At 37.2% G+C, this 25972-nt stretch overlaps 3 protein-coding genes and 1 pseudogene across 6 annotated transcripts; all 4 read left to right on the top strand.

The window, feature by feature from the left end:
• Positions 1–162: 162 nt before the first annotated feature.
• Positions 163–2537, top strand: LOC107415532 (MDIS1-interacting receptor like kinase 2-like; annotated as a pseudogene).
• A 1274-nt stretch (positions 2538–3811) lies between these two features.
• LOC107415531 (uncharacterized) lies at positions 3812–7282 on the top strand. The gene is made up of 5 exons (XM_060816874.1): positions 3812–3992; positions 4124–4173; positions 6078–6205; positions 6292–6398; positions 6618–7282. Exons 1-5 carry the CDS (start codon positions 3812–3814, stop codon positions 7247–7249), a joined length of 1098 nt encoding a protein of 365 aa, XP_060672857.1. The 3' UTR covers positions 7250–7282.
• A 4599-nt stretch (positions 7283–11881) lies between these two features.
• Positions 11882–14734, top strand: LOC132803384 (MDIS1-interacting receptor like kinase 2-like). 4 transcript variants are annotated; one of them, XM_060816215.1, is made up of 3 exons: positions 11882–12169; positions 12281–12385; positions 12479–14734. In XM_060816215.1, exons 1-3 carry the CDS (start codon positions 11980–11982, stop codon positions 14674–14676), a joined length of 2493 nt encoding a protein of 830 aa, XP_060672198.1. In that variant the 5' UTR covers positions 11882–11979; the 3' UTR covers positions 14677–14734. The 4 variants fall into 4 exon arrangements, with proteins under 4 accessions (XP_060672198.1, XP_060672197.1, XP_060672196.1 ...); XM_060816214.1 differs by having other exon boundaries at positions 12281–14734; XM_060816213.1 differs by having other exon boundaries at positions 11882–12385.
• A 9665-nt stretch (positions 14735–24399) lies between these two features.
• On the top strand, positions 24400–25905 carry LOC132803595 (MDIS1-interacting receptor like kinase 2-like). The gene is made up of 3 exons (XM_060816834.1): positions 24400–24631; positions 24746–25066; positions 25250–25905. Exons 1-3 carry the CDS (start codon positions 24400–24402, stop codon positions 25903–25905), a joined length of 1209 nt encoding a protein of 402 aa, XP_060672817.1.
• Positions 25906–25972: the final 67 nt, after the last annotated feature.

The following is a 25972-nucleotide window of genomic DNA, read 5'->3' as shown; positions in this document are numbered from 1 at the left end:
TTTGGTTTGGTTTGGATTTAATGTTTCAATGGTTTGGTTTGGATTGTAAATTAGAAAAACCGATATATATGGATTGGATTGTATTTCGGTCCAAAACCGAACCAACCCAATCCATGCCCACCCCTAGCCTGAGCTACCACTTATTTCAGCTATGGGGCTAACATGGAAAACAATAGCCTTGCCTTTGTTGCTTCTATGCCAATATCTGAAACAACTCGTGATCCCGCATTACTGGAACGAGAAGCAAAGGCTCTGCAACGAACCGAGTGGTGGAGTAACTATGTCAACAATAGCACTTCTCCTTGCATTTTGCCTGGTATAATTTGCAATGGTGCTAGAAGTGTCACCAATATTTCTCTATCAGGAAATTTCAACTCACTATTGGGAAAGAAGCTTGAGAGATTTAACTGGTCTTCGTTTCCAAATCTAGTCCATCTGGATGTTTCTGGGGCTCGACTTGTGGGAAGCATCCCGGTAGAGATGGGTAAATCTTCAAAGCTCATCTACGTTGACCTCTCCTGGAATCACCTTATAGGTCAGTTGCCTCTTTCCTTTAGAAACCTCTCCCAACTGCAGAGGCTTGTCGTTTATCATAATCAAATCAACAGTTCCATTCCTCCAGAGCTAGGCAATTTGAAGAATCTTCTTACGTTAGACTTGGGCGTCAATAACTTTTGTGGTCCAATCCCTTCAGAACTTGGTCTTTTGACTAACCTCACTCAACTGTATATTGATGGAAACAGCATCAAAGGTGAATTACCTGTTTCAGAGAGTTTTTATGCTTCTTCCAGTGAAATCTATGGTTCTGTCCCTCTGGGCATATGGAATCTCAAAAGTCTGAAATTGCTGGTACTAAGCAATAACAGCTTAAATGGTAACATTCCCATTGAGATATGTAACCCTTCAAAACTAGTTACTTTGGACTTGAGTCATAACTCAATTGGTGGAAATATACCTCCTCAACTCGGCAAGTTATCACAAGCACAGACATTGAACTTCGCCTATAACAATCTCACTGGCCATATCCCCTCTTTTATAACTTCGGTGTGTTATGCAATCAACTTGTCGTACAATTGTTTAGAAGGTCCAATCCCACAAGAAGTTGCTGAAAATATTCTAGCTGGGGCATATATTGGCAATAAGGAATTATGTGGTCAAGTTACAGGTTTCCCTCCCTGCTTGACAAAACATCACGGTGTCTTCTACAATATCAAAATCAGAATCATTGTTTCCGTCTCATTTATCCGTGCCTTGAAATTTATTGTGCTTCTAGCATTCTACTTTTATAGGCGTTCCCCTAAAAATAATGAGGGCCAACCTACTGACATAGCAACAAAGAATGAAGATATATTTTGCATTTGGAATTTTGATGGGAAAATTGCATTCCAAGACATCATTCAAGCAACAGGGGACTTTGACATTAGGTACTACATTGGGACTGGTGGCTATGGAAGTGTCTAAAAGGCACAACTACCAAATGGCAAAGTAGTCGCCCTAAAAAAGCTTCACAGTTTGAAAGCTGAAGAGCCGATCTTCAAAAAGAGTTTCATGAAAGAGGTGAAAACATTGACAGAAATACGGCACCGAAACATCGTAAGACTCTATGGCTTTTGTTTACATAGAAGATTTATGTTTTTGATATATGAATACATGAAAAAAGGGAGCTTGTTCTTTGTCCTAAACAATGATACCGAGGCTGCAGAATTGAATTGGAAAAAAGGGTGAATGTTGTAAAAGGCATGATGAATGCTTTATGTTACCTGCATCATGGTTGCAGTCCACCGATTGTTCATCGCGATGTATCTGGCAACAACATTCTACTCAACTTGGAGCTAGAGGCTGTTGTCTCTGATTTTGGTATAGCCAAACTCCTGAATCCCAATTCGTCCACTCAAAGTACCATACTTGCCGGTACTTATGGTTATATGGCCCCAGGTCAGTCATATATAAATGACCGTGAATACCATTTCATTTTATTAATTTATTCACCCTATGTTATAGAAGAGGAACATAATACTTTTATCTCATATATTCGTTTTTGTTTTGAAATGCAGAGCTAGCTTATACAATTGCCATTACAGAAAAAAGCGACGTATATAGTTTTGGAGTGGTGGCAATTGAAACACTAATGGGAAAGCATCCACAAGAATTGCTATCATCGTTATCATCATCATCCACCCAAAATCTGTCACTGATACAAGTACTAGACAAACGCTTAGCATCCCCAAGAAGTAAGTCGGATGTGGAGGATGTGGTTCTTGTTTCTACAATTGCATTCGCCTGCTTAAATGCCAATCCTAAGCTTCGCCCAACAATGGAATCTGTATCCCAACAATTTGTTTCTCGCAGGATAAGAGCATCTTCAGCAGGGTGTCTTAATAATATTTCAGTTAGGCAGCTCATGGACCCACAAGTCTATATAGATGGTTAAACGGACATGTGTACCATTTCGATTCAATGAGTAGCTAGTTTGCCATAGGGCTAGTTTCGTCTGTTTATGTTTGATTTATAATTAATACTTTGGGAAAAAAAAAAAAGCTTTAGTTTGTGACTTGAATAAATAATAATAATAATTGGCTTTTAGATGTTGATTACCTTATTTAGTGGCAGAGTCATATGCTTTCACGAGGACTACAATCTACTCTTCCATATTTTGATAAAAGTCAAACGTTTTAATATTCTTTCTGGTGGCACTATATGGCAGCTGCATCCACGTGCTACAAGAAGAAATTTCGTTCTCCTCTTCATTCTTTATTTATTTATTTTAATTTTCACGTTAGGAATCTAAAAATATCCTGTGTGTTAAATTTATTTTTAGATTACTTCTTAATTACTGAGTATATTTTAGAGTTTGGCCCAACATTATAAGAATTGATCTATTGTAACAGCCCAGTACCAGATATTGTCCTATTTGGTTCAGGGTTCACTCTCTCTTTCCCCTTCTCCAGGGTTCACTCTCTCTTTCCCCCTGGCCTCAAGGTTTTGTCCTCTTTGGTCCAGGGTTCACTCTTTCTTTCCCCCTGTCCAGGGTTCACTCCCTCTTTCCCCCTAGCCTCAAGGTTTTGTCAAACTGCGTCTTGAAGGGAGAGGTATCCACAGCCTTATAAAGACCGCTTCGTGCCCCTCTCCAACTGTAAAAGACCGCTTCGTGTCCCTCTCCAATCCAGGGTTCACTCCCTCTTTCCCTCACTCCCTCTTTCCCCTTGTCCAGGGTTCACTCCCTCTTTCCCCCTGGCCTCAAGGTTTGGTCAAAACGCGTCTTGAAGGGAGAGGTATCCACAGCCTTATAAAGACCACTTCGTGCCCCTCTCCAACTGTAAAAGACCGCTTCGTGCCCCTCTCCAGCTGTAACAGCCCAGTACCACCCGCATCAAGATATTGTCTTCTTTGGCCTAGGGTTCACTCCCCCTCTCCCCCTGGCCTCAAGATTTTATCAAAACGCATCTTGAAGGGAGAGGTATCCACAGCCTTATAAAAACCGCTTCGTGCCCCTTTTCAACCGATGTGGGATGTTACATCTACACATATATGAATTTAGATTTTTAATCTTTGTTCAATGGTTATCATCTTAATTTCCGTATGGTTACTTTAATTAAGAGCTAAGCAAGCAATAAAAATTGTTGTGAATATATAATCGTAATAAATAATTATAGGGACTGCAATTGGACGATGAAGAATCTTAATTTAACACAATTAATATTGTATCTTAATTTGCCATGTCCACATCTGGCCTTCTATAAGAGCAAGCCCAGAACAACAAACTGGGCAATATCCCAACTATCTGTTCTGGTATGAAGATTTAAGTAAGAAAATGGCAAGCCATAGCATAGCTGTGCTGCTTTGTGTTACGATCCTAGCGGCTTCTGTGTCTGCTAGTGTTTCTGCAACCAACAGAAAGGTTGGTATATATGAGCTCAAAAGGGATGACATCTCTGCCAACTTCACCAACTGGGGTGCAACCATCATCTCTCTTCTTCTCCCTGACAGACATGGTTGGTTTGCTTCTTCACAATTAATAATATTCCCTTCTATGAATTATTTATTATACTTCTTCTTTACAAGAAATTCTAATGCCTTTCTTTTCATATTCTAATTCTATGTCTTTTTGGGAGATGTTTTTCAGGAAAGCTTGCTGATGTGGTTCTTGGGTATGATTCAGTCAAGGATTACATGGTTAGCTTTTCTTTTTACTCAATAATTTCGTTTATATTTAACATCCTTGCGTTTTTATTTTTCGTTCTGGCACACTCTTTTTTGGAACGTCTTTGTTAATATATTTGTATTTTTAATAACATAATTAGAATTAATCAAGCATTTACATATTACTTGGAGGCTATATTAGTAATTAAATTAAAATGTTGATTGCGCTAGAAATGTTGAGAAGCTATTCTGGTAGCCTCTTAAATTCCAAATTTTAGAATGGGCGATTGTTGGGGAATCTGATTTTTATAAGTTCACTAAAAGTTTCTTTCTTTTTTTTTTTTTTTTTTTTTTTTTTGTTTTTGAGTAAACAATATAGTTTATAAAAAATTCTTCCATAATTTTTTTTTGAGGTTTAAAAACAACCTCAAACACAGCCTAAGCTAATATAATAATAATAATAATTAGAAAAATGCAAGTTGACAATTGAGAAGCTGTTTCCCAAAAAAGAGGGTCTTCGGACATTTGACTTCGATTATCTTCTTTTTCTTCTTCTTTTTTGTTGATCTCAACCACTTTAGATTACTGCACTGCTTTCCATTTCTCTCAGCAGCTTCCTTAATTATAGATTTCCGCACAGTAGATAATATACAATTGGGATATGGATCCATATGATCCATACAGTTGTGGAACAAGTTCGACCGCTTACAAGTTGGCCTTGTCTATCTCTTTACGATCTTCTTATCAATAATTGCATTGTTGTCATTTAGAATGAAGGAAAACGATAAAGTCTCTATTTGATTTTTTGTGCAGATGTAAGAAGTATGATCAAGTCCTAGTAAAAGTGAAAAAGAAAAACAAATAAAAAAAATTATAATTTATCAGTTTCATAGACACATGAAATTTTTGATGGGCTTAGTCTAATGTCAAATGACCTTCCCCCCCCTGACTTTTTATTTACGATTGACTTGAGTTAGACTTGATTGGAATATATAGTTTTAATTTTGTAATGTATTTGATGTAGTACATTGTACTAACTGTCGTTGAATATATATATATATATATATTATATTTTACCAAGAATAATATATTGTGTTTGATTATAGTACATTCTTTAAAAAATTATAACATCCTATAAAAGTTTTAAGAGATATATACAGGTTAGAAAGTTTGGAGGGTAGGAAGTCGAGTGGTTGTATTCATAGCTAGCATTGGTTAAGTGGTAAAATTATTGCAAATACACCTCCAAGTTTACAATTCAAACCTTAATTTGGGGTTAAACCAACTTTGTTTTCAAATTATAATAAAGGAAGATGAGAGATTTAGAAAGATGGGGTTGAGAGGCTGGGAAGGGACGAGATCTCGTCTCCAAAAGCTTGTCTTTAACCCATTTGTTTAATGGAGACTTCTTATACCCGTGAAATTGAGATTATTTCATATATCCGGGATTTAATAGTCAGGCGAATTTGTTTTACCAGCATAAGAATGGATATTTTTTCAGCCCAAAAAAAAAAAAAGAAAAAAATTACAGACAGAATGGATATTTAATTTATTTGTATATTTATCTAATCCTTCCTATCATACATGCCATTTGTACTTTCATGGTCATATTTATGTTGACATAACTTTGACATATATAGTAAACCTACATTCTAATAATTAAGTTTTGGAAAATAAATGTAATTTAAAATAGTATGCATCAGAGTTTGAAATTCGAAATATCTAGATCAAACCATGGCTGCCAATTGATACACCTGAGGCATGGTCCAACATAAATGTCCAACAAAAGAAAAAATAATACAATACTATCCATTCTTAATGCAAAACATTTTCCATACAAAAACTTAGCCTGAGTAAGGATTTATTGCTTTGTTTTTGTTACATAAAGATGTATGATATAATTTTGTCCTAACTGTAAATTAGCAATACATTTGCAGAATGATACATCATACGTTGGTTCTATTGTTGGAAGGGTTGCTAACCGAATTGGAGACGCCCAATTCAAATTGAATGGAACCCTCTATAAACTAGTTGCTAATGAGGAGAAAAATATGCTTCATGGTATGTTAAGTCTCATATTCAAACCTGAAATTTACTCCTCCTATATGCTGGTGTTCCAATAAACCCTTTCCTCATATTGTTGTTCATCAGGTGGCAAAATAGGTTCAGTAATGTTGTTTGGAAAGTTAAAAGACATCATAATAAAGGTCCTTCTCCCTACATTATCTTCACTTATCGCAGCTTCGACGGCGAACAAGGTGAGCAGGCCTTATTTTCATTCATATGGAACATTTTGACCATAATTCAGACCTGAAAAACTATGACTAGTGGCCGTGCTGGGGATGTTGGTTGCCTTTATTGTGAACAAAACCCAATAAATAATAAGTTTATCTAGTTTGTTACCTTGCTTTAAACTTTTTTTAATTTTTAATTTTTATTTTCCACACATACTCAATCTGTCATGTGTTTATATACAGGGTTTCCTGTTGATCTCCTAGTCACAGTTACATACTCCCTCATTGGAGACAAGCAATTGAGTGTATCAATGAAAGCTATTGCTCTAAACAAACCCACACCTGTGAGCCTGGCTCAACACATATACTGGAACATTGGAGGCCACAATAGCGGTGATATCCTATCCAATGAAATCCTGATCTTTGGATCCCATTTCACTCCCGTTGATAGTTATCACATTCCTACTGGAGAAATTGCATCTGTAAAAGGAACACCGTATGATTTCCTAAAACCGCACGCTGTTGGAAGAAAAATACATATGTTAGATCATGGCTATGACATTAACTATGCTCTTGATGGTGATTCGGGCGTCAAATTGATGCCGGCTGCGTTGGTGTATGATAAAAAGTCTGGAAGGGTGTTGCAGCTGTGGACAAATGCTCCTGGTATGCAGTTCTACACGAGCAACTTTCTCAAGGATGTGAAGGGAAAAGGTGGATTTGTGTATCAGCCTCATGCAGCTTTATGTTTGGAGACTCAAGGTTTCCCTGATGCAGTGAATCATCCCAAATTCCCTTCAACAATTGTGAGTCCTGGAAAGCCTTACAGTCATCAGATGCTGTTTAAGTTTTCAACCAAATCCCCATCTGCTTAGCCATGGATAAAGGTTATGATCTTTGTATTTGGAGTTCGTGCAAAATGGTTCCAAACCAATAAATTAACATGGACAAGATAGGTCCATTAAGGACTGATCATGGCGGTGAATATTCTAATTTGTGTTTGGAACTCTTTTTCCCTCCACCCTTTAATTGCTCTGTATTTTGTCCTGTTTCCTTTTGCTTGGTCTTCTCTAAGTGATGAATTTTTGGTATTCCGTTTTAAGTGTCATCATGATTTCTAGTCCTTCTAGATGCTTAACTGGCTCTAACATGGGAGTTGAACAATTTATTTTGGCTTGAACAATTTCTATTCCAGTTGCAAGAGTGTCTTCACTCTGTCAAGGTTTGTCACCCACCCCTGTATGCCATCTAGCTAGAAAAATAATTGTTAATCTGTTTGGTGTTATTAGTATTGCATATAGCATGCTTGTTTAGGTTATCAAATTGTTTCTAAACATTTGAAGAAAAATTATAAGTTTTTCAACATTCTTTATACATAGATATATTATTTGATTACTTATATGAGAAAAAATTTCTCCAAACCCCAAAATTTAAGGACTTCCATCCCATGAATGTAGTAGCTGGAAGGGGAAACCTCCTATGAAGCAAACAGAAGGCGCAGAAAATCTAAGGCATGAGTGAACACCATGCAGAATACACGTGCTTTTTTGCAAAGTTGGAAACCACTTTTAAGACCGTCCATAAGTAAAACTGTTCTATTTCATAAAAAAAAAAAAAAAAAAGAAGAAGAAGAAAGTAAAACTGTTTTTATTTCAATCGCTTTATATTGGAAAAAGTGATGAAAATGAAAGAAAATCAAAACAAAGCGAAGGCTAAGGAGCACTATAAAGCACGGTGGACTTCCACAAGGGCAAAGATGGAATAAATAGAAAAATTATAAAGTCATTCAACTATATAATATGATATCTTAAATTATCTAAGAAAAAAAAATCTTTTTATTATGTTAGTGAGCAAATTCACATAAGAATTTAGAAAATTCAAATAATTTTAACATATTGAATTATCCCAAGAATAAAACATCATTTTATCATGTCAATGAACAATTTGACATAGCGAATTATTTCTTTCATTAAATACCTTCTTTTTTTTTTTTTAAATAATGTTTTCTTTTAGAAAGGTACTTAATGAAATAATAAGTTAAAAGAGAAGTGTTACTTTTTTGTTTAATATTTACAATATTATTAATATATATATTAGCATTTGATTTTCAAAACACACACACACACATATATATATATATATATATAATCAAAGAGTTGAAATGTATAAATGATTTTATAGCCATCCTAAACACTTTGTCTTTTTAAAATTGCCTACCAATCCCATTGATTATCCAAGTGTCCAAGCTAAAAGGCATAAGAAGTGATATCACTTGCTTTAATACCACCCCTTGAGGTTTTAAATTCCAAACTGAAAAGTTAACTTTATAGAAGAGTAATCAAAACCTTTAAGAGATATTCGTGTCTGGTTAATATGGGATTTATGTTCATGAAATTTACATTAATGTTTTTCGTTATAAACTCTACCATAACCATGGCATCCTCCATTTCCATTTTCAGTGTGGTGCTCGGAGCATATGGAGCTGTCCCGCATTCCAGAATAGAAATTTAAGAATTTATTTTAGAAAATTAAAGAGTCAAGATGACACAAGTAGAATTTGTACACCAACTTAATACGGCTACATTACAAAGACTGGCTACAAAAGTTTGCAACTGAATTTTTTGTGTCAAATTGCATGGCTAGTGCTGGAATTACTCACCTGTATGCAGTCTAGCTAGAACAACAATCTTTAATTTCTTTTTGGCATTGCACGTTGTGTTCAATATTTATTGTTGGGTTAACTGTAATTTAGTACTCTTGATTTTCAAGATTAAATGATTTAGGTCTTTACTTTTTAAAAGTAGTAATTTAGAATCTTTAATTTTTAAACTTGTTGTAAATTAATTCAATTTTCAATTTTACCAAATAAATTGATAACAATTTGTTCCATATTGCTATTTTATTCTCATATATTGATTAACATCCTAATCATTTTATTCATAGTTTTTGTGAATTTTTGAATGGAGCTATTGTCAATTTATGATCAATTGGTTAAATTGGAGATTAAATTTATCTAAACACGTTGAAAATTAAAAATTTAAATTATAATAGTAAAACTAAAAGTTAAAAGAGCAGTTAACCCTTTACTGTTTCAAAGCACCATAAAAAAAAAATAAAGAACAGAATCTCATATTCCTACGAATTCCCATATGCTGATGGCCTTTCTAATGGCTCAAAAGTGGTGTTCACAATCACATAAAAGGACAACATCCACAAAAAGTTGACAGCTTTATTGTTTTTCCGTAAATTAAGGAGAGAATAATCTGGCGGGCCCATACAATGTCTCAAAATTTCCACAAAGTTGACAGCTTTGTTATACATCCATCAAGGTTAGTCAAACAAAGGAAGCTTCAAAGAGAGAGCAATTGGGAACCAAGAGCGAAAATTGCAGATAGACTTGACTTATCTACACATTGACTCACTTTTTCCAGAAAATTAGACAGGAGCTGTTCCATGAATAAAACTTCCGAGCAATGGTAGGCACACAAGTGAAAAGACACACGCCACCAATTAGTTAATTAAACCAGAGAGAGTAAAAGGGCCTATATGTAAGACTCAATTCCTTCCAGAGATCATAGCTAGCTTGCTCTAGCAGGAATGAAACTTCAAAGACAGAGTAATTGGCTCAAAGAGACTCAATTGTGAGTGCTGCAAAGCCTTACAGTCATCAGATGCTGTTTAGGTTTTCAACCAAATCCCCACCTGTACAAAGGACAATAATGTGATCTTTGTAGTTGGAGTTTGTGTAAAATGGTTTCAGAGCAATAAGTAAAACATGGACAAGATAGATCCACTGATTACTTATCATGGCGTTGAATGTCTACGTTATGGTTGGAACTCTTTCTCCCTCCAACGTTTAATTGCTCCGTATTTTGTCCTGTTTCTTTTTGCTTGGTCTTCTCTAAGCAATGGGTATTTCATTTAAAGTATCATCGTGATTTCTAGTCCCTCTCGATGCCTTAACTAGCTATAGGCGTTGAACAATTTCTGTTCCAGTTGCCTTAGTTTCTTCACTCTGTCAAGGTTTGTCACACCCACCCTTGTATAATCTAGCTAGAAAAATAATTATTAATCTCTTCGGTGTTATTAGTATTGCATATGGATGCTTGTTTATGTAATCAAACTGTTTCTAAACAATTGAAGAAAATTACACGTTTATCAACTTTCTTCATACATAGAGATGTTATTTGATTTTTCCCCCAAAGCACAAAACTTGAGAATTTCCACGAAAGTAGTAGCTAGAAGGGGAGACGTGACAGAAGTTTCGAAGAAAGAATAATTGGGTGCAGGCCCACAAAATTGGAGAAAAATTAAACACCACGCAGTACACACATGCTTTTTGGCAAAGTTGGAAACCACTTTTAAGACCGTCAGTAAAAATGATGAAAATTAGAATTAAAGAAAATCAAACAGAAAGCGAAGGCTGAGGAGTATAAAAAATGGTGGACTTCCAAAGTAAACAAAATTGTAAAACCGTGTAAAAAGAAATTAAAAATAAAAAGCAACAATTTTATCTACCCCCCCAAAAAAAAAAAAAAAAAAAAAAAAAAGAAGAAGAAGTTGAGAGCTTTAATATTGCATGATGTGTATGCCAATACTAATAGGTTTAGAAGAGCAGATGCTCACGGAAGCAGAATTCGGAGGAGTTATTGGGCCCAAAGAATATTGCATTTCTAATTGACTTGACAGCCGTGCAAAGCACATTCTTCTTTTTCAAAAATGTAATACCATTGATTGTCCAAGTCTACGTACGTACGAGAAGAACGCATTAAGAGTCATTCTTTATGTACTCTTGTATTTCTATCGCCATGATAATTTATTCTCTTGGCAAAAAATAAAGGCATAAGAGCCCAAATATAAAGGCTTTGTAATTGCTTTGAATTAACGTCTTCAGTTATAAACTCTACCATAACCATAGAAATATGACAAACTTGAGGCAATTGGATCTCAGCTGTAATAAGCGGACCAGCAGCAGTCCTCATTCGCTTGTTTCTCTGCATAAAGTCAATTTGTCATACAATTCTTTGAAGGGTCAAATTAAGGACATTGAATCAGGTATTGTATTGGAAACGGCGGATATGGAAGTGTGGCTACCTATTGGCAAATTAGTTGCATTCAAGAAACTTCATAGTTTTGAGGTTGAAAAGCCAGTTTTGAAAATAAGACAGAAAGCGAAGGCCAAGGAATATAAAGCACGCGTGGTGGACTTCCACGGTTAATAAAATTGTGAAACCACGTTTTTATTTTCCTCCATGGACGTAGTAGATGCCCATCAAGCAAATTTCGGAGAAAGAGTTATTGGGCCCCCATGTAATGCATGAACAAATGACAGCCACGCAAAAAAGGCAAAACACATTCTTCTTCTCAGAAAAGTGCCTACCAAATACCATGTACCGTTGATTTTCCAGTCCAAGTCTACTAGGAGAAGGACGCATTAAGTCTTTTTTTTTTGTACGTCGTCTATTCCTATATATTGCCATAATAATTTATTTCTTCTTATGGGAGGAAAAAAAAAAAAAAAAAAAAGGAGGCATAAGAGTCCAAATAATATAGTCTTTGTAATTGCTTTGAATTGTCTCCACCAGTTATAATCTCTACCATAACCATGGAATCCTACAATTCCATTTTCAGTGTTGTAGTGGCCTTGTTGGCTACCACTTTTTTCTGCAGCTATTCGGCTAACTCCTATGTGTCAAGTTTAGCTGTGGAGCAAGAAGCAAAGGCTCTGCTGCAAGCTGGGTGGTGGACTCATGACTCTCTCAACACCAGCACTCTGTCTCCTTGCAACTTGTCTGGTATTACTTGCAATCATTTTGGAAGCATTACTCATATTTCTCTACCTCACAATTCCAAGGTGCAAAAAAGGCTTGGCAGATTTCTTAACAGCTCTTCTTTCCCAAATTTAGTCCATCTTAATCTTGCTGAAGCTGGATTCGTTGGGAGCATCCCGCCAGCAATAGGTACGCTTTCAAAGCTGGCCTACTTGAACCTCTCCAACAATAATCTTACAGGTGATTTACCTCTTTCACTTGGAAACCTCTCCCAATTGTTGAGGCTTGACATTTCTTACAATCTTATCAACGGTTCGATTCCTCCTCAATTAGGAAATTTGAGCAATCTCCGTGTCTTAAATTTGAGCTCCAACCAAATCAATGGTCGAATGCCCTCAACACTTGGTCTTTTGTTCAACCTCACTCACCTGGATATTTCCAGCAACAAAATCGAAGGTGAGTTGCCTAATTCATTGGCATGCCTTGACCAGTTGGTGGAGCTTACAGCTTCTTATAATGCAATTAATGGTTCCATCCCATGGGACATAGGGAAGCTTAATTATTTGATTTCCTTGTCTCTGTCCGGTAACATGCTCAGTGGACCACTCCCGTCAACGATAGGTCAATTAACCAGACTAACTACTCTATCACTTGCCTCAAACCAAATAAGTGGTACAATTCCTCTGGAAGTAGGAAAGCTAAGGAACCTTCAAAGTCTAGACCTTCTTGGGAACATGCTCAATGGTTCACTCCCCTCGACTCTTGGTCAACTAACCAAATTAACTTACTTGTCCCTATATAGTAACCAATTTAATGGTTCAGTCCCTTCACAGATATGGAATCTGACAAACCTTACTCATCTAGACCTAGGTGGTAATATGTTCAATGGACAAATACCTCCAACTTTGGGTCGATTAACTAATTTGTCCGAACTGTATCTTGACTCCAACCAATTGAACGGATCCATCCCTTCAGAAATAGGAAAGCTAGTCAACCTACAAACTCTGCTTTTATCCTATAATATGTTCACTGGACCATTGCCTTCAACATTGTTTCATTTAACCAATTTGAATTTTCTGTATCTTAGCTCCAACCAATTGAACGGATCCATCCCCCAAGAAGTTGGAAATCTAAAAAATCTTACCTATTTGAATCTTTGGAATAACAGCTTAACAGGTCCAATTCCTTCGGCTATTTGTAATTTAACCAAAATGAAAAGGGTGACCCTTCATCAAAACCAATTGAGTGGTTCCTTGCCGGCGGGGATAGGGAATTTGAAGAATTTAACATATCTAGATCTTAGTTTCAACAACCTCACCAGTCCAGTCATGCCGTCTTTTGGTGATTGTCTAGAGAGCATGAATTATCTTAATTTGTCGCATAACCGGTTAAATGGAACCATTCCAAACAAGATATGTACCCTTTCGGAAAGTACTTTGGACCTTAGTTACAACTCCATTGGTGGTGAAATACCTTCTCAACTCCAAAAACTGAAAAACTTCACCATCTTGAACCTAGCCTACAACAATCTCAGTGGAAGTATTCCCTCTTCTCTTCGATCATTCTATCAAATCAACTTGTCTTATAATCGTTTAAAAGGTCCAATCCCAGATGAGCTAGCCAATCATTTTCCAGTGGGTGCATTTGTTGGCAATCCAGATTTATGCGGTAATGTCACAGGTATCAGTCTTTGCTTTCAAAATAGCCCACCAACTGATCAAGGTGTTGGAGCAAAAAACCACAAAAACAAAAAATTCTCTTACATAATCAGAGCCATCGTTCTCATCTCGGTTTTCCTTGCCTTGTTATTAGTAATGCTTGGAGCTCTGTCCTATGCCCGTCGATTTAAAAACAATAAAGGTCAACCAGTTTCTAAGATAAGAGCAAAGAATGGAGATATCTTTTTCATTTTGAATTATGATGGAAAAATTGCTTACCATGACATCATAGAAGCAACAGAGGACTTTGACATTAGATATTGCATTGGAACCGGTGGTTATGGAAGTGTCTACAGAGCACAACTACCTGGTGGAAAAGTAGTTGCCTTGAAGAAGCTGCATGGTTCAGAGGTTGAACAGCCAAATTTGAGGAAGAGTTTCATGAACGAGGTCAAAACATTGACGGAAATACGCCACAGGAACATTGTGAGACTTCATGGTTTTTGTTTGAACAAAAGATGCATGTTTTTGATTTATGAATACATGGAAAGAGGAAGCTTGTTTTGTGTCCTGAACAACGATGCAGAGGCTGTGGAATTGGACTGGAGCAAAAGGGTGAATATTATAAAAGGCATAGTGCATGCCTTGTGTTACATGCATCATGATCGCACTCCACCAATTGTTCATCGCGATGTAACCAGCAACAACATTTTACTGAACGCAGAACTGGAGGCTGTCGTTTCTGATTTTGGCACAGCTAAACTCCTTGATCCGGATTCATCAAATCAAACCATAATTGTCGGCACATATGGATATATTGCTCCAGGCAAGTTTATGCTTCTAATTAGTAGTTCTTTTTATATTTGCTTGTAGTTAATATTTTGTTATTTTTCATGTTTAAAGGAAATAAAACCAATTATATTTTGTCTAATTTGTTTATCGAATTCTTTAATATATATTTTTTTTATCTTTTCCTTTTAGATTTATGAAGTCTATTTTTTTTTTTTTATTAAAAAGTTGTTAAGAAATGAGTATATCTCAAACAAGATTATTTGAATTTTATCTCATATTTTTATTCTTGATTTCAATTGTAGAGCTTGCCTATGTTGTGGTTCTCTGACCACTTTAGAGAAGAAATATGAGAAGAAAATAAAAGAATTCTATTAATCTTTTAAAAATAGAATACAAAAATAAAAACTTCTCTCATGGAGGATTCTCTCGTGGAACCTCTCTCTGCACTCTCCAATTCTCTCTGGAATTGCTCACTCTTCTCTCAAGTTCTCTCTGGAACTTAAACAACTCTCTCTCTTGGAGTTTTCTCTCAATTCTCCTCACTTGGGAGGATTGAGATTGCTCTCTTGGCTTGGTTTTCATGCAAAGGTAAGGAGCCTATTTATAGGCTTACAAGGCCACACTTTTCAACATCTTAGCCCACAATTGTTGATCGGTGCAGCATGTCAACAATGGTGGCTGTCAACAATGGTGGCTGTGGTTGGTGAGGTTGGTGCGACTGTGGTTGGTGAGGTTGGTTGGTGCGGCCGGACTTCACAATTCTCCCCCTCCAGTCGCATTTAAAACTGATGGTCATCTGCCATCTATTCCAGCTATGTCTCTGCATAGCTTCAGCTTCTCTTGAGCAACAACTTTTGTTAGCATATCTGCTGGATTCTCTTTTGTGTGGATCTTCATCAGTTTCAGCAACTGTTGATCTATTACTTCGCGTATCCAATGATAGCGAATGTCAATGTGCTTTGTACGGGAATGATACATTGAGTTTTTGCTCAAATCCATGGCACTTTGGTTATCACAATGTACCTTGTAGTCTTCTTGCTTGATGCCCAATTCTGTGAGAAAACGCTTTAACCACAACATTTCCTTACCCGCTTCCGCTGCGGCTATGTACTCTGCTTCAGTAGTGGATAAAGCAACACACTTCTGCAATCTTGACTGCCATGACACAGCTCCCCCTGCAAAAGTGTAGAGATAACCTGATGTAGACTTTCTATTATCAGGGTCTCCGGCCATATCTGCATCTGTATAGCCTTCTAAGATTGGATCACCTTCCCCGTAGCACAAGCACAGCTTCGATGTACCGTTAAGATACCTGAGAATCCATTTGACTGCTTCCCAGTGTTTCTTTCCAGGATTTGAAAGAAATCTGCTCACAACACCTACTGCATGAGCAATGTCTGGTCTGGTACACACCATTGCATACATCAGACTTCCTACCGCTGAAGAATATGGTACTGAAGCCATCTCCTCTATCTCTTCTTTGGATGAGGGGCACAATCTCTTACTCAACTTAAAATGATTTGCAAGTGGAATGCTGACCGGTTTGGCTTTATCCATGTTGAATCTCTTTATCACCCGTTCAACATACTTCTCTTGAGATAGCCATAACCTTCTATTCTTCCTGTCTCGGATTATTTGCATTCCCAAAATTTGTTGAGCTGGTCCTAAGTCTTTCATATCAAAAGACTTAGACAATTCTTTCTTCAGCTTACTAATCTTCATTGCATCTTGTCCAACGATCAACATGTCGTCCACATATAGCAAAAGTGCAATGAAGTTTCCACCTGAAAATTTTTTAATATAAACACACTGGTCTGCTGCAGTCCTTTTATAGCCTTGACTCACCATAAACGAGTCAAACTTCTTATACCATTGTCTTGGTGCTTGCTTGAGGCCATACAAGCTCTTCTTTAGCTTGCATACGAGGTTTTCTTTCCCTGAAACCTTAAATCCTTCTGGCTGCTCCATGTAGATTTCTTCATGTAAATCACCGTGAAGAAATGCTGTCTTCACATCCATCTGTTCAAGCTCTAGGTTTAGACTTGCTACTAAACCAAAAATGACTCGAATTGAAGTCATTTTTACCACTGGTGAAAAAATCTCATCAAAGTCAATTCCTTTCTTCTGAAGAAATCCTTTGACCACCAATCGGGCTTTGTGTTTCTCCACCCTTCCGCTGCCATCTTTCTTGAGCTTGAACACCCATTTATTCTTTAGTGCCTTCTTTCCTGTTGGAAGCTCAACCAACTCATAAGTATGATTTTTCTGCAAGGATTCCATCTCATCTTGCATTGCTTGCAGCCACTTTTCCTTCTCTTGATGAGAAACAGCTTCCTGGAAACTCTCTGGCTCCCCCTCTTCAGTAAGCAGAATATACTCAGATTCTGGAAATCTCTTTGATGGAATTCGGCCTCGCTCAGATCTCCGAACTTGTAAACCACTGGTTTCAGGAGGTGTACCATCATCTGACCGCTGTGATGGCCCTGCAGCTGCTTGAGAGGATTGAGTCTCCCCCTGCTCATTATCCCTTTCTTCCTCCTGGTCTGCTTCTGGTATATCTTCATGCACCTCATTATCCTCTGTGGCTATTTGTGCTGGTGCTGGATTAGGACAAAAATTCTCGGCACTAGAACTACAATTAGGAGACATTCTGGGTTTTTCAATGTCTTCCATTTTCTGGTTTTCATGGAATACTACATCCCTGCTTCTAATAACCTTCTTTGTTTTCGGGTCCCATAACCTGTATCCGAATTCTTCATCTCCATATCCTATAAAGATGCATGGAGTAAATCTTGCATCGAGCTTCTGTCTGAGCTCCTTGGATACATGTACATAAGCTAAACAACCAAACACTCTTAAATGAGAGTAGGAGGGAATCTTACCCGACCACACTTTCTCCGGAATTTCAAAATTCAACGGTACTGACGGTGATCTGTTGATTAAATAGCGGGCGGCACGAACAGCTTCTCCCCAGAATGGCTTTGGCAGCTTAGCCATACTGAGCATACTTCTGACCTTTTCCATAATGGTTCGGTTCATTCTTTCGGCTATTCCATTATGTTGTGGGGTGCGAGGGACCGTCTTCTCATGTCGAATGCCGTGTCTTCTGCAGTAGGCATCGAACTCCTTGGAAGTATACTCGCCTCCATTATCTGAATGGAGACATTTCAGCTTCTTTCCTGTTTCACGCTCTACCATGGTATGAAACAGTTTGAAGTAATCCAATACCTGGTCCTTTGTCTTCAAGAAATATACCCACACCTTCCGAGAAGCATCATCAATGAAGGTCAGGAAATACTTGTTGCCACCTAATGATTCCACCTCCATGGGACCACAAACATCAGAGTGCACCAGACTAAGCAACTCTGATTTTCTCGATGCAGAGGAACTGAAGGAGACTCTATGTTGCTTACCAAACAAGCAGTGATTACAAGGATCTAGCGCAGCATCCTTGCAAACAGTGATAAGCTTCTTCCTTGCCAAAGTGGACAATCCTTTTTCACTCATGTGACCGAGTCTCTGGTGCCACAGATTTTAAGACGCCTCTCCTTCTGCAATATTGAGGCTGTCTGCACATATTTTCACATGAGTCTTGTACAACGTTCCACAAATATGTCCTCGGGCGACAACTATGGCACCTTTCGTCATTTTCCATGTGCCTTTGCTGAAGTAGTTGTCATAGCCTTGCTTGTCTAAGGCTGCTCCCGAAAGTAGATTAAGCCGAAGATCTGGAACATGACGGACATCCTTCAAAGTGATTGTACAACCAACATTCGTTTTTATCTGAATATCACCAGTTCCCATAATCTTTGCGAAACTGGAATTTCCCATCTTTACCGTACCAAAGTCTCCTGCTTTGTACGTTTTAAAGAAATCTCTATGTGGAGTGACATGGTAGGATGCTGCAGTATCGACTACCCACTCAACATCTTGGGTTGATATATGAAGGCATGTCTCTTCTTCGGTGGAGCAGAGCGCCACTTCTCCTGTACAAGTGACTAGTGTCTCTCCATTCTTCTTCGGCTGATTACCTTGGAGTCTCTGCTCTCTCAACAACTTTCTGCAGTTCTTCTTCATGTGACCCTCCAGGCCACAATGATAGCACTTATACGATGATTTTCTGCCGTCTGTAGATCTGCCTCTGCTCTTGCTCCTGCCTCTCCCCCTATCTCGACCACCTCTTTGCTGTCTTCCTCTCTCTGTGACGAGGGCATGTGACTGATCCATGCCAATGTCCTTTCTCCTGGCCTCTTCATTAAATAGGGCATCCTTAACCATAGCCATAGTAAGTTTGCCATTCGGGGCCGAATTGCTGAGAGAGACTACCAATGTCTCCCAACTGTCTGGAAGAGAGCTTAGAAGTAGGAGGGCCTGATCCTCATCCCCTAGTTGGTAATCCACAGCAGATAGTTGATTTACCAAGCTCTGGAACTCACTGGTATGCTCGGCTACAGAAGTTCCACTCTGTAATGTGAGATGTACCAATCGCTTAAGCAACAGGGCTTTGTTCCGAGCAGTCTTGGCCTGGTACATGTCCTCCAATTTTGTCCAGAGGGCATATGCATCCGTTTCCTTTGCTACATGATGGAAGACACTGTGGTCGATCCATTGCCTGATCTGACCGATCGTTTTCTTGTTTAATTTCTTCCATTCTGCTACTTTGCTGGGATCGGGGTTTTCGCCTTTAGCTTCTATAGGATCAAACAGATCCTTACAATTGAGGAGATCTTCCATCCGAGGTCTCCAAAGTGTATAATTTGTGGCAGTGAGCTTAACCATAGCTCCCGACGATGATTCTTCCATTGACATTATGGCTTGACCAAAAAATGGAGCTGAATTTGGCAAAACGGAGTTAACCGTTGCGTCCGGAACGGCCGAAAATGGTGGACTTGACTCTTCCGGGGTCAAAATATAATTACCAGAAATTTTGGGGCAAAACTGTAATTTCACAAAATTTCTGGGTCAACCTGCAAATACAGAAACTTCAGGGGTCAATCTGTAATTTCCAATAGTTCAGGGGCTGTTCCGTAATTTCCGAAACTTCAGGGGCTGTTCCGTAATTTCAGAAAATATTGCTGACGTGGCAGATGGTGCTGACGTGGCACCACGTGGCAGATGACGTGGCGACACGTGGCAGATGACGTGTCGGCTGGCGTGGCATATGACGTGGCAGGGTGCTAACGTGGCTGCTGACGTGGCTGCTGACGTGGCCGTCTTCAACCTCCAGACGGCGCGTGCGGCGCGTGGGCGCGTGAACAGTTGCAGAAAAATTTCAGTCGGCGCGTGCGGGCGCGTGGGAGGTCCGTTTTCTCTCCGGCGAACTTCGTTGTTCTCCTCTCGTCGGGTACTTTCACCTGGGATTGTCAAATTAATTATTTGAGCAACTTTCCGAAACACCAACTTGAAGAACAGTAGCTTTGTTTCTTCAAATTTTTGGACCCAAGCTCTCAACCAGGAGCTCTGATACCACTTGTTGTGGTTCTCTGACCACTTTAGAGAAGAAATATGAGAAGAAAATAAAAGAATTCTATTAATCTCTTAAAAATAGAATACAAAAATAAAAACTTCTCTCATGGAGGATTCTCTCGTGGAACCTCTCTCTGCACTCTCCAATTCTCTCTGGAATTGCTCACTCTTCTCTCAAGTTCTCTCTGGAACTTAAACAACTCTCTCTCTTGGAGTTTTCTCTCAATTCTCCTCACTTGGGAGGATTGAGATTGCTCTCTTGGCTTGGTTTTCATGCAAAGGTAAGGAGCCTATTTATAGGCTTACAAGGCCACACTTTTCAACATCTTAGCCCACAATTGTTGATCGGTGCAGCATGTCAACAATGGTGGCTGTCAACAATGGTGGCTGTGGTTGGTGAGGTTGGTGCGGCTGTGGTTGGTGAGGTTGGTTGGTGCGGCTGGACTTCACAGCCTATACATTATTTGTGACTGAAAAATGCGATGTTTATAGCTTTGGAGTGGTGGCACTTGAAACGCTTATGGGAAAGCATCCAAAAGAACTGCTGTCATCATTAACATTGTCTTCCATGCAAAGTCTACTGCTTATTGAAATACTAGACCAACGCCTACCGCCCCCAAGAAGTCGGTCTGTTATTCAGGATGTTGTACTTGTTTCAACAATTGCATTTGCCTGTTTACAGGCTAACCCAAAGCGTAGACCAACAATGCAGAGTGTGTCTAAAGAGGTTCTTGCTTGCAGGACACCGTTTGCCAACTGCTTTCATGGTATCTCAGTTGGGCAGCTTATGAACCCACAAGTCCATTTAGATGACCAAATTAATGGGTTGTCTGCAATTAATTCGGTTGAATGATGATTTTGTCTCGTTACAAGGATCTATCCCCATTAGATAGAATTGGGCTTTTTTTAAAGAGAAATTGGGCCCATTTAATGACCCTGAATCTCAGCGCCCCAATATCCATATGAAACATATAGTTGGGCATCTCTTTTTCATTTTGTTTTATATTTTTATGGAACCTGTCCATCAAGTTATTTTTTAAAACTTGGTCCTGTTTTTATTTATTATTTTTTTTTTTTTGGGGGGTAAATTGTCCGGTTTTTATCCTTACACCTTCAACCAGTTAACATTATTACTAAATCTATACACAACATCAGTGCTAAGTAAGATTTAGGTCTTGATAAAGGAAAAAATAAATCCTTACCAAAACAAACAAATAAATCATATAACAGCTTTGTAACTTCAATAAATACAAATCTATACTTATTGTTCAACACTTTATTCAAATCTATCCCCTACAAGATTTCTTTCAAATTAAATTCTTACCTTGAGTCTTTCCATCAAATATAAGTGTTTTGTACAAAAGAGAAACGAAATGAGTTGGGCTTAGTTGAATGCTAAAGTGTAGTTTTGCTATCTGTAATAATATTTTTTGAAACAAAGATTTTGAGTTTAAATTTCTTTATTTCCCATATTTAACTAAAAAAAAAAAAAAAGATGATGTCTAGCTAGTTTATATATTTTCTTCTCTCTGAAAATGTTATTACATGTAGTAAAGCCGTTTTCCTGGCGTGGAAAAACATACCAAAAAGAAATCTGCACGGAAGATTAGACGACATAAATGGGTCAAGCACCAAAACTCATGCAAATGAATCAAACAACAAACGGCGGAAAAATTATGACAGCAGTAATTAACTTGTTTGCTAGCAATGTAGACCGTTGCTATCCATTATTTAAAATATCCAAAATTTTTTCAATATTTTTTTAAAATTTTTATTTTTTAAAAGGATCAAAATAAAATAAATTTTTATTATTTTTTATAATATTTTATCAATATCCGATATTTCTTGATATTTTTATAAAAATTTTCGTATTTTGAACTTTCAAAATTTTCGGTGATATCGATTTTTTGAACCTTGTTGCTATCCTTTTTTTAATCTATCCAATAATAAGGGACCATATATTTGTCAATCAAATTATGCTTTTTTACCAAGAGAGAAAACAGTATGCGGAAACAATTAATCAGGATTCAGGGCCAGCCGGCTCAAAGAATAACTTTAGTCCAGTGTCCAGTGCCTGCTTTGCAATCAATATTTGTATTTATATAATATCATTTTTAATATTTTGTAGACAAGTGGAATGTTTTTTGCTTTTGGGCTAAGCGAAAAACAAAAGATAAATAGAATAGACATTGTTATCAAATTATCATTATTTTATCTTTTTTAGTTTCAATGGAGGAATCATTAACCTAAATAAGTAGTATTTCATCATCCAAAATAAACAATTTTACTAGTAAGGAAATCATTATTAATGATTGTTTTCTTTTCTTGTAGTCATTCTTACATATGCCTAAACAAACTTTAATTTAAATATCATTCTGTTTTGATCATCCTCTTTCTCATATTTTTTTTTCTTTTTTTCTTTTTAATTATCCCATTTTAAATAATTTTTTTAACAAATACTGAAAATTTAATTACACCAGTCTGAGAAAGGATAAACAAAACAAAACTTGAATTTTCCATCTAATATACTTTTGTGATTGTTGTCAATTATAGAGCCTATCTATATTGTAGCCATAACTGAAAAATGCGATCTCTATAGCTTCGACGAGGCAGCACTCAAAACATTTATGGGCAGCTCATTAGCCCACAAGTTCTATCTAGATGACCAACTTAATTGGTTGTGTACAATTTCAGTTGAATGATGATTTTGTCGCGTGACTAAGATTTATCTCCATAACATGTTCATTTTTTCGGGCTTCTCTTTAGCATTTGAAATTTAAAATATAAAAAAAAGATTAATAATAATGGATGATGCTATAAATATGCCATGTTGACTAAAGTTTAACAATGTTCGGTTCAGGCATAACAAGATCCACAAATTTCATGTTCACATGAACATCAAAACCATGAAAAGTTAGTTATGCTCATGTTAGAATGTTTATTTTGTAAAGCCCATGCCCTCCATGTCAAATCATTTTCATGTAGTTATGGGATCGAGCAGAGCAAAAGAGATTAGTATTTTTCTTCTTTATATATATATATATATATATATATGGATTATATGGAGCTCAAGAGACATGAAGATATATGGTAATTAAGAAGAGATTCAGGGACTGGTGTCATACATGGTAGAGAAGGCTCAAATAGCTGAGCTTAACTGGCTGAGACAGGGAAGAAACTGGGTATTATCCTTGACATCACCGAGACTAATATAAGAAACTCACTAATCTAATTTTTTTATATTGGTGCTAAAAGAAAAATAATAATTTCAACAAAAATTGAAAATTTCTTTGTCTTTCTTTCTTTCTTTTTTTTTTTTTTGGTAGTTAAAAAAATAAAAAGTTAAAATATAAAATTTTTAGCACAAAAACAAGGTTCTTAATCATTTGCATTGTGCAAATCAAATAAGTTTCCTTAGCTGCTTTGCCACTTATACCAAAGTCACAATATCATTAAAAAAAAAAAAAAATTGTATTGTGTGTCGTATCACCGAACATGGCTTTTATTAAGTGCCACCAAGATCTTCTGGATCCCATCAATTTACTTTTCATTTTATAAGAAATGATAGAATTAACAACTTACACATTGTGAGGTTTTTTTTTTAATGAAAATTTTGAGGACTTTTTTTTTTTAAATGATTTCGAGGACAAGTTTAAGACGAATATTTTGATTGCTTTTATGTGAAATAAATAAGGAACTTATAATTTTAGTCCGCCAAGAACAAAAACGAAACTTATTGTTTTCCAAAATAATAATAATAATAGAAAACTTAGGGTATGAATAACATAATAATAATAATACTAATAATAATAATAAACTTAGATTAGGAATAACATAATAATCACATTTTTGACCAAATACGTGTATATATATATATATATATATATGTATCGAGAAAAGAAATAAATAAACAAGATAAAAATCTTTATAATAGACAAAGTCAACTATAATGATCAGCGTTGAATCTTGACATCCTGAGTGTTTAACCACCCAAGTTCATGAGCCTTGAAAAATCTAAATCCCCTTGAAATTTCCAATACACCATTGAAGATACATGGCCTCCTCTGTTTTCGGTCTCTCCCCTGTTTTTGCATTGGTTTCATTGCTTTTCATGTACCTTTCCATCACCTCAACAAGAAGCGACAATGATATATACAAAAGTTATTATATAATTGCAGTGAATAGTATACAAAAGTTTAAGACTTTACAGTGAATAGTACATAATTGCAATTATTTATATTATGTATCCTACTCTCACAGGCACGCTTTGTGTATATATGAAAAAGTTGGTAATACGTTTGAAGTCATCCAAAGCAATAACTGTAAGCTCTAGCATGCATGGCAAGCTCCATTTCCATTGTGAGTGCTGTTGCAGTAGTAGCCTGGGCTACCACTTATTTCAGCTGTGGGGTTAACATGGAAAACAGTAGCCTTGCCTTAGCTGCTTCTATACCAATATCTGAAACACCTCGCGATCCTGCAGCACTGGAACGAGAAGCAAAGGCTCGGCAACGAACCGGGTGGTGGAGCAACTACGTCAACACTAGCACTTCTCCTTGCAACTTGACTGGTATAACTTGCCGTCATGCTGGATGAGTCACCGATATTTCTCGATCAGAAAATGAGAACTCATTATTGGGAAAGAAGCTCGAGAGATTTAACTGGTTTTCATTTCCAAATTTAGTCTATCTGGACGTTTCTGGAGCTGGACTTGTGGGAAGCATCCCGGCAGAGATAGGTAAATCTTCAAAGCTCATCTACGTTGACCTCTTCTCAAATTGCCTTACAGGTCAGTTGCCTCTTTCCCTTGGAAACCTCTCCCAACTGCAGATGCTTAACATTTATGATAATCAAATCAACGGTTCCATTCCTCCAGAATTAGACAATTTGAAGAATCTTTTTGTGTTAAACTTGGGCATCAACAACTTTTGTGGTCCAATCCCTTCAGAACTTGGTCTTTTGATTAACCTCACTCGACTGTTTATTGATGGAAACAAAATCAAAGGTGAATTACCTGTTTTACTCAGAAACCTCTCCCAGCTAGAGAGTTTTTTATGCTTCTTCCAGTGAAATCTATGGTTTTGTCCTCTGGGCATATGGAATCTCAAAAATCTGAAATTGCTGGTATTAAGCAGTAACAGCTTAAATGTTAACATTCCCATTGAGATATGTAACCTTTCAAAACTAGTTACTTTGGACTTGAGTCATAACTCAATTGGTGGAAATATACCTCCTCAACTCGGCAAGTTATCACAAGCACAGACATTGAACTTTGCCTACAACAATCTCACTGGCCATATCCCCTCTTTTATAACTTCGGTGTGTTATGCAATCAACTTGTCGTACAATTGTTTAGAGGGTCCAATTCCACAAGAAGTTGCTGAAAATAGTCTAGTTGGGGCATATATGGGCAATAAGGAATTATGTGGTCAAGTTACAAGTTTCCCTACCTGCTTGACAAAACATCACGGTGTCTTCTACAATATCAAAATCAGAATCATTGTTTCCATCTCACTTATCCTTGCCTTGACATTTATTGTGCTTCTGGCATTCTACTTTTATAGGCGTTCCCCTAAAAATAACGAGGGCAAACCTACTGACATAGCAACAAAGAATGGAGATATATTTTGCATTTGGAATTTTTATGGGAAAATTGCATTCCAGGACATCATTCAAGTAACGGGGGACTTTGACATTAGGTACTGCATTGGGACCAGTGGCTATGGAAGTGTCTACAAGGCACAACTATCAAATGGCAAAGTAGTCGCCCTAAAAAAGCTTCACAGTTTGGAAGCTGAAGAACCGGTCTTCAGAAAGAGTTTCATGAACGAGGTGAAACGTTGATAGAAATACGGCACTGAAACATCGTAAGACTCCATGGCTTTTGTTTACATAGAAGATGCATGTTTTT

Source organism: Ziziphus jujuba, chromosome 4, assembly GCF_031755915.1.
Source record: "Ziziphus jujuba cultivar Dongzao chromosome 4, ASM3175591v1".
Taxonomy (NCBI): domain Eukaryota; kingdom Viridiplantae; phylum Streptophyta; class Magnoliopsida; order Rosales; family Rhamnaceae; genus Ziziphus; species Ziziphus jujuba.
This window is presented reverse-complemented; position numbering and strand designations above follow the sequence as displayed.

Excerpts from the sequence above, each read along its gene's own strand:
- LOC107415531 (XM_060816874.1), top strand. The coding sequence starts at position 3,812 with ATGGCAAGCCATAGCATAGCTGTGCTGCTTTGTGTTACGATCCTAGCG. Across the intron at positions 4,174-6,077 it reads ATTCAGTCAAGGATTACATG|AATGATACATCATACGTTGG; the intron begins GTTAGCTTTTCT and ends ATACATTTGCAG. Across the intron at positions 6,399-6,617 it reads CAGCTTCGACGGCGAACAAG|GGTTTCCTGTTGATCTCCTA; the intron begins GTGAGCAGGCCT and ends GTTTATATACAG.
- LOC132803595 (XM_060816834.1), top strand. The coding sequence starts at position 24,400 with ATGGCAAGCTCCATTTCCATTGTGAGTGCTGTTGCAGTAGTAGCCTGG. Across the intron at positions 24,632-24,745 it reads TTCTCCTTGCAACTTGACTG|TCTATCTGGACGTTTCTGGA; the intron begins GTATAACTTGCC and ends TTCCAAATTTAG. Across the intron at positions 25,067-25,249 it reads TGATGGAAACAAAATCAAAG|TTACTTTGGACTTGAGTCAT; the intron begins GTGAATTACCTG and ends TTTCAAAACTAG.
- LOC132803384 (XM_060816213.1), top strand. The coding sequence starts at position 11,980 with ATGGAATCCTACAATTCCATTTTCAGTGTTGTAGTGGCCTTGTTGGCT. Across the intron at positions 12,386-12,478 it reads CTCCAACAATAATCTTACAG|GAAATTTGAGCAATCTCCGT; the intron begins GTGATTTACCTC and ends CTCCTCAATTAG.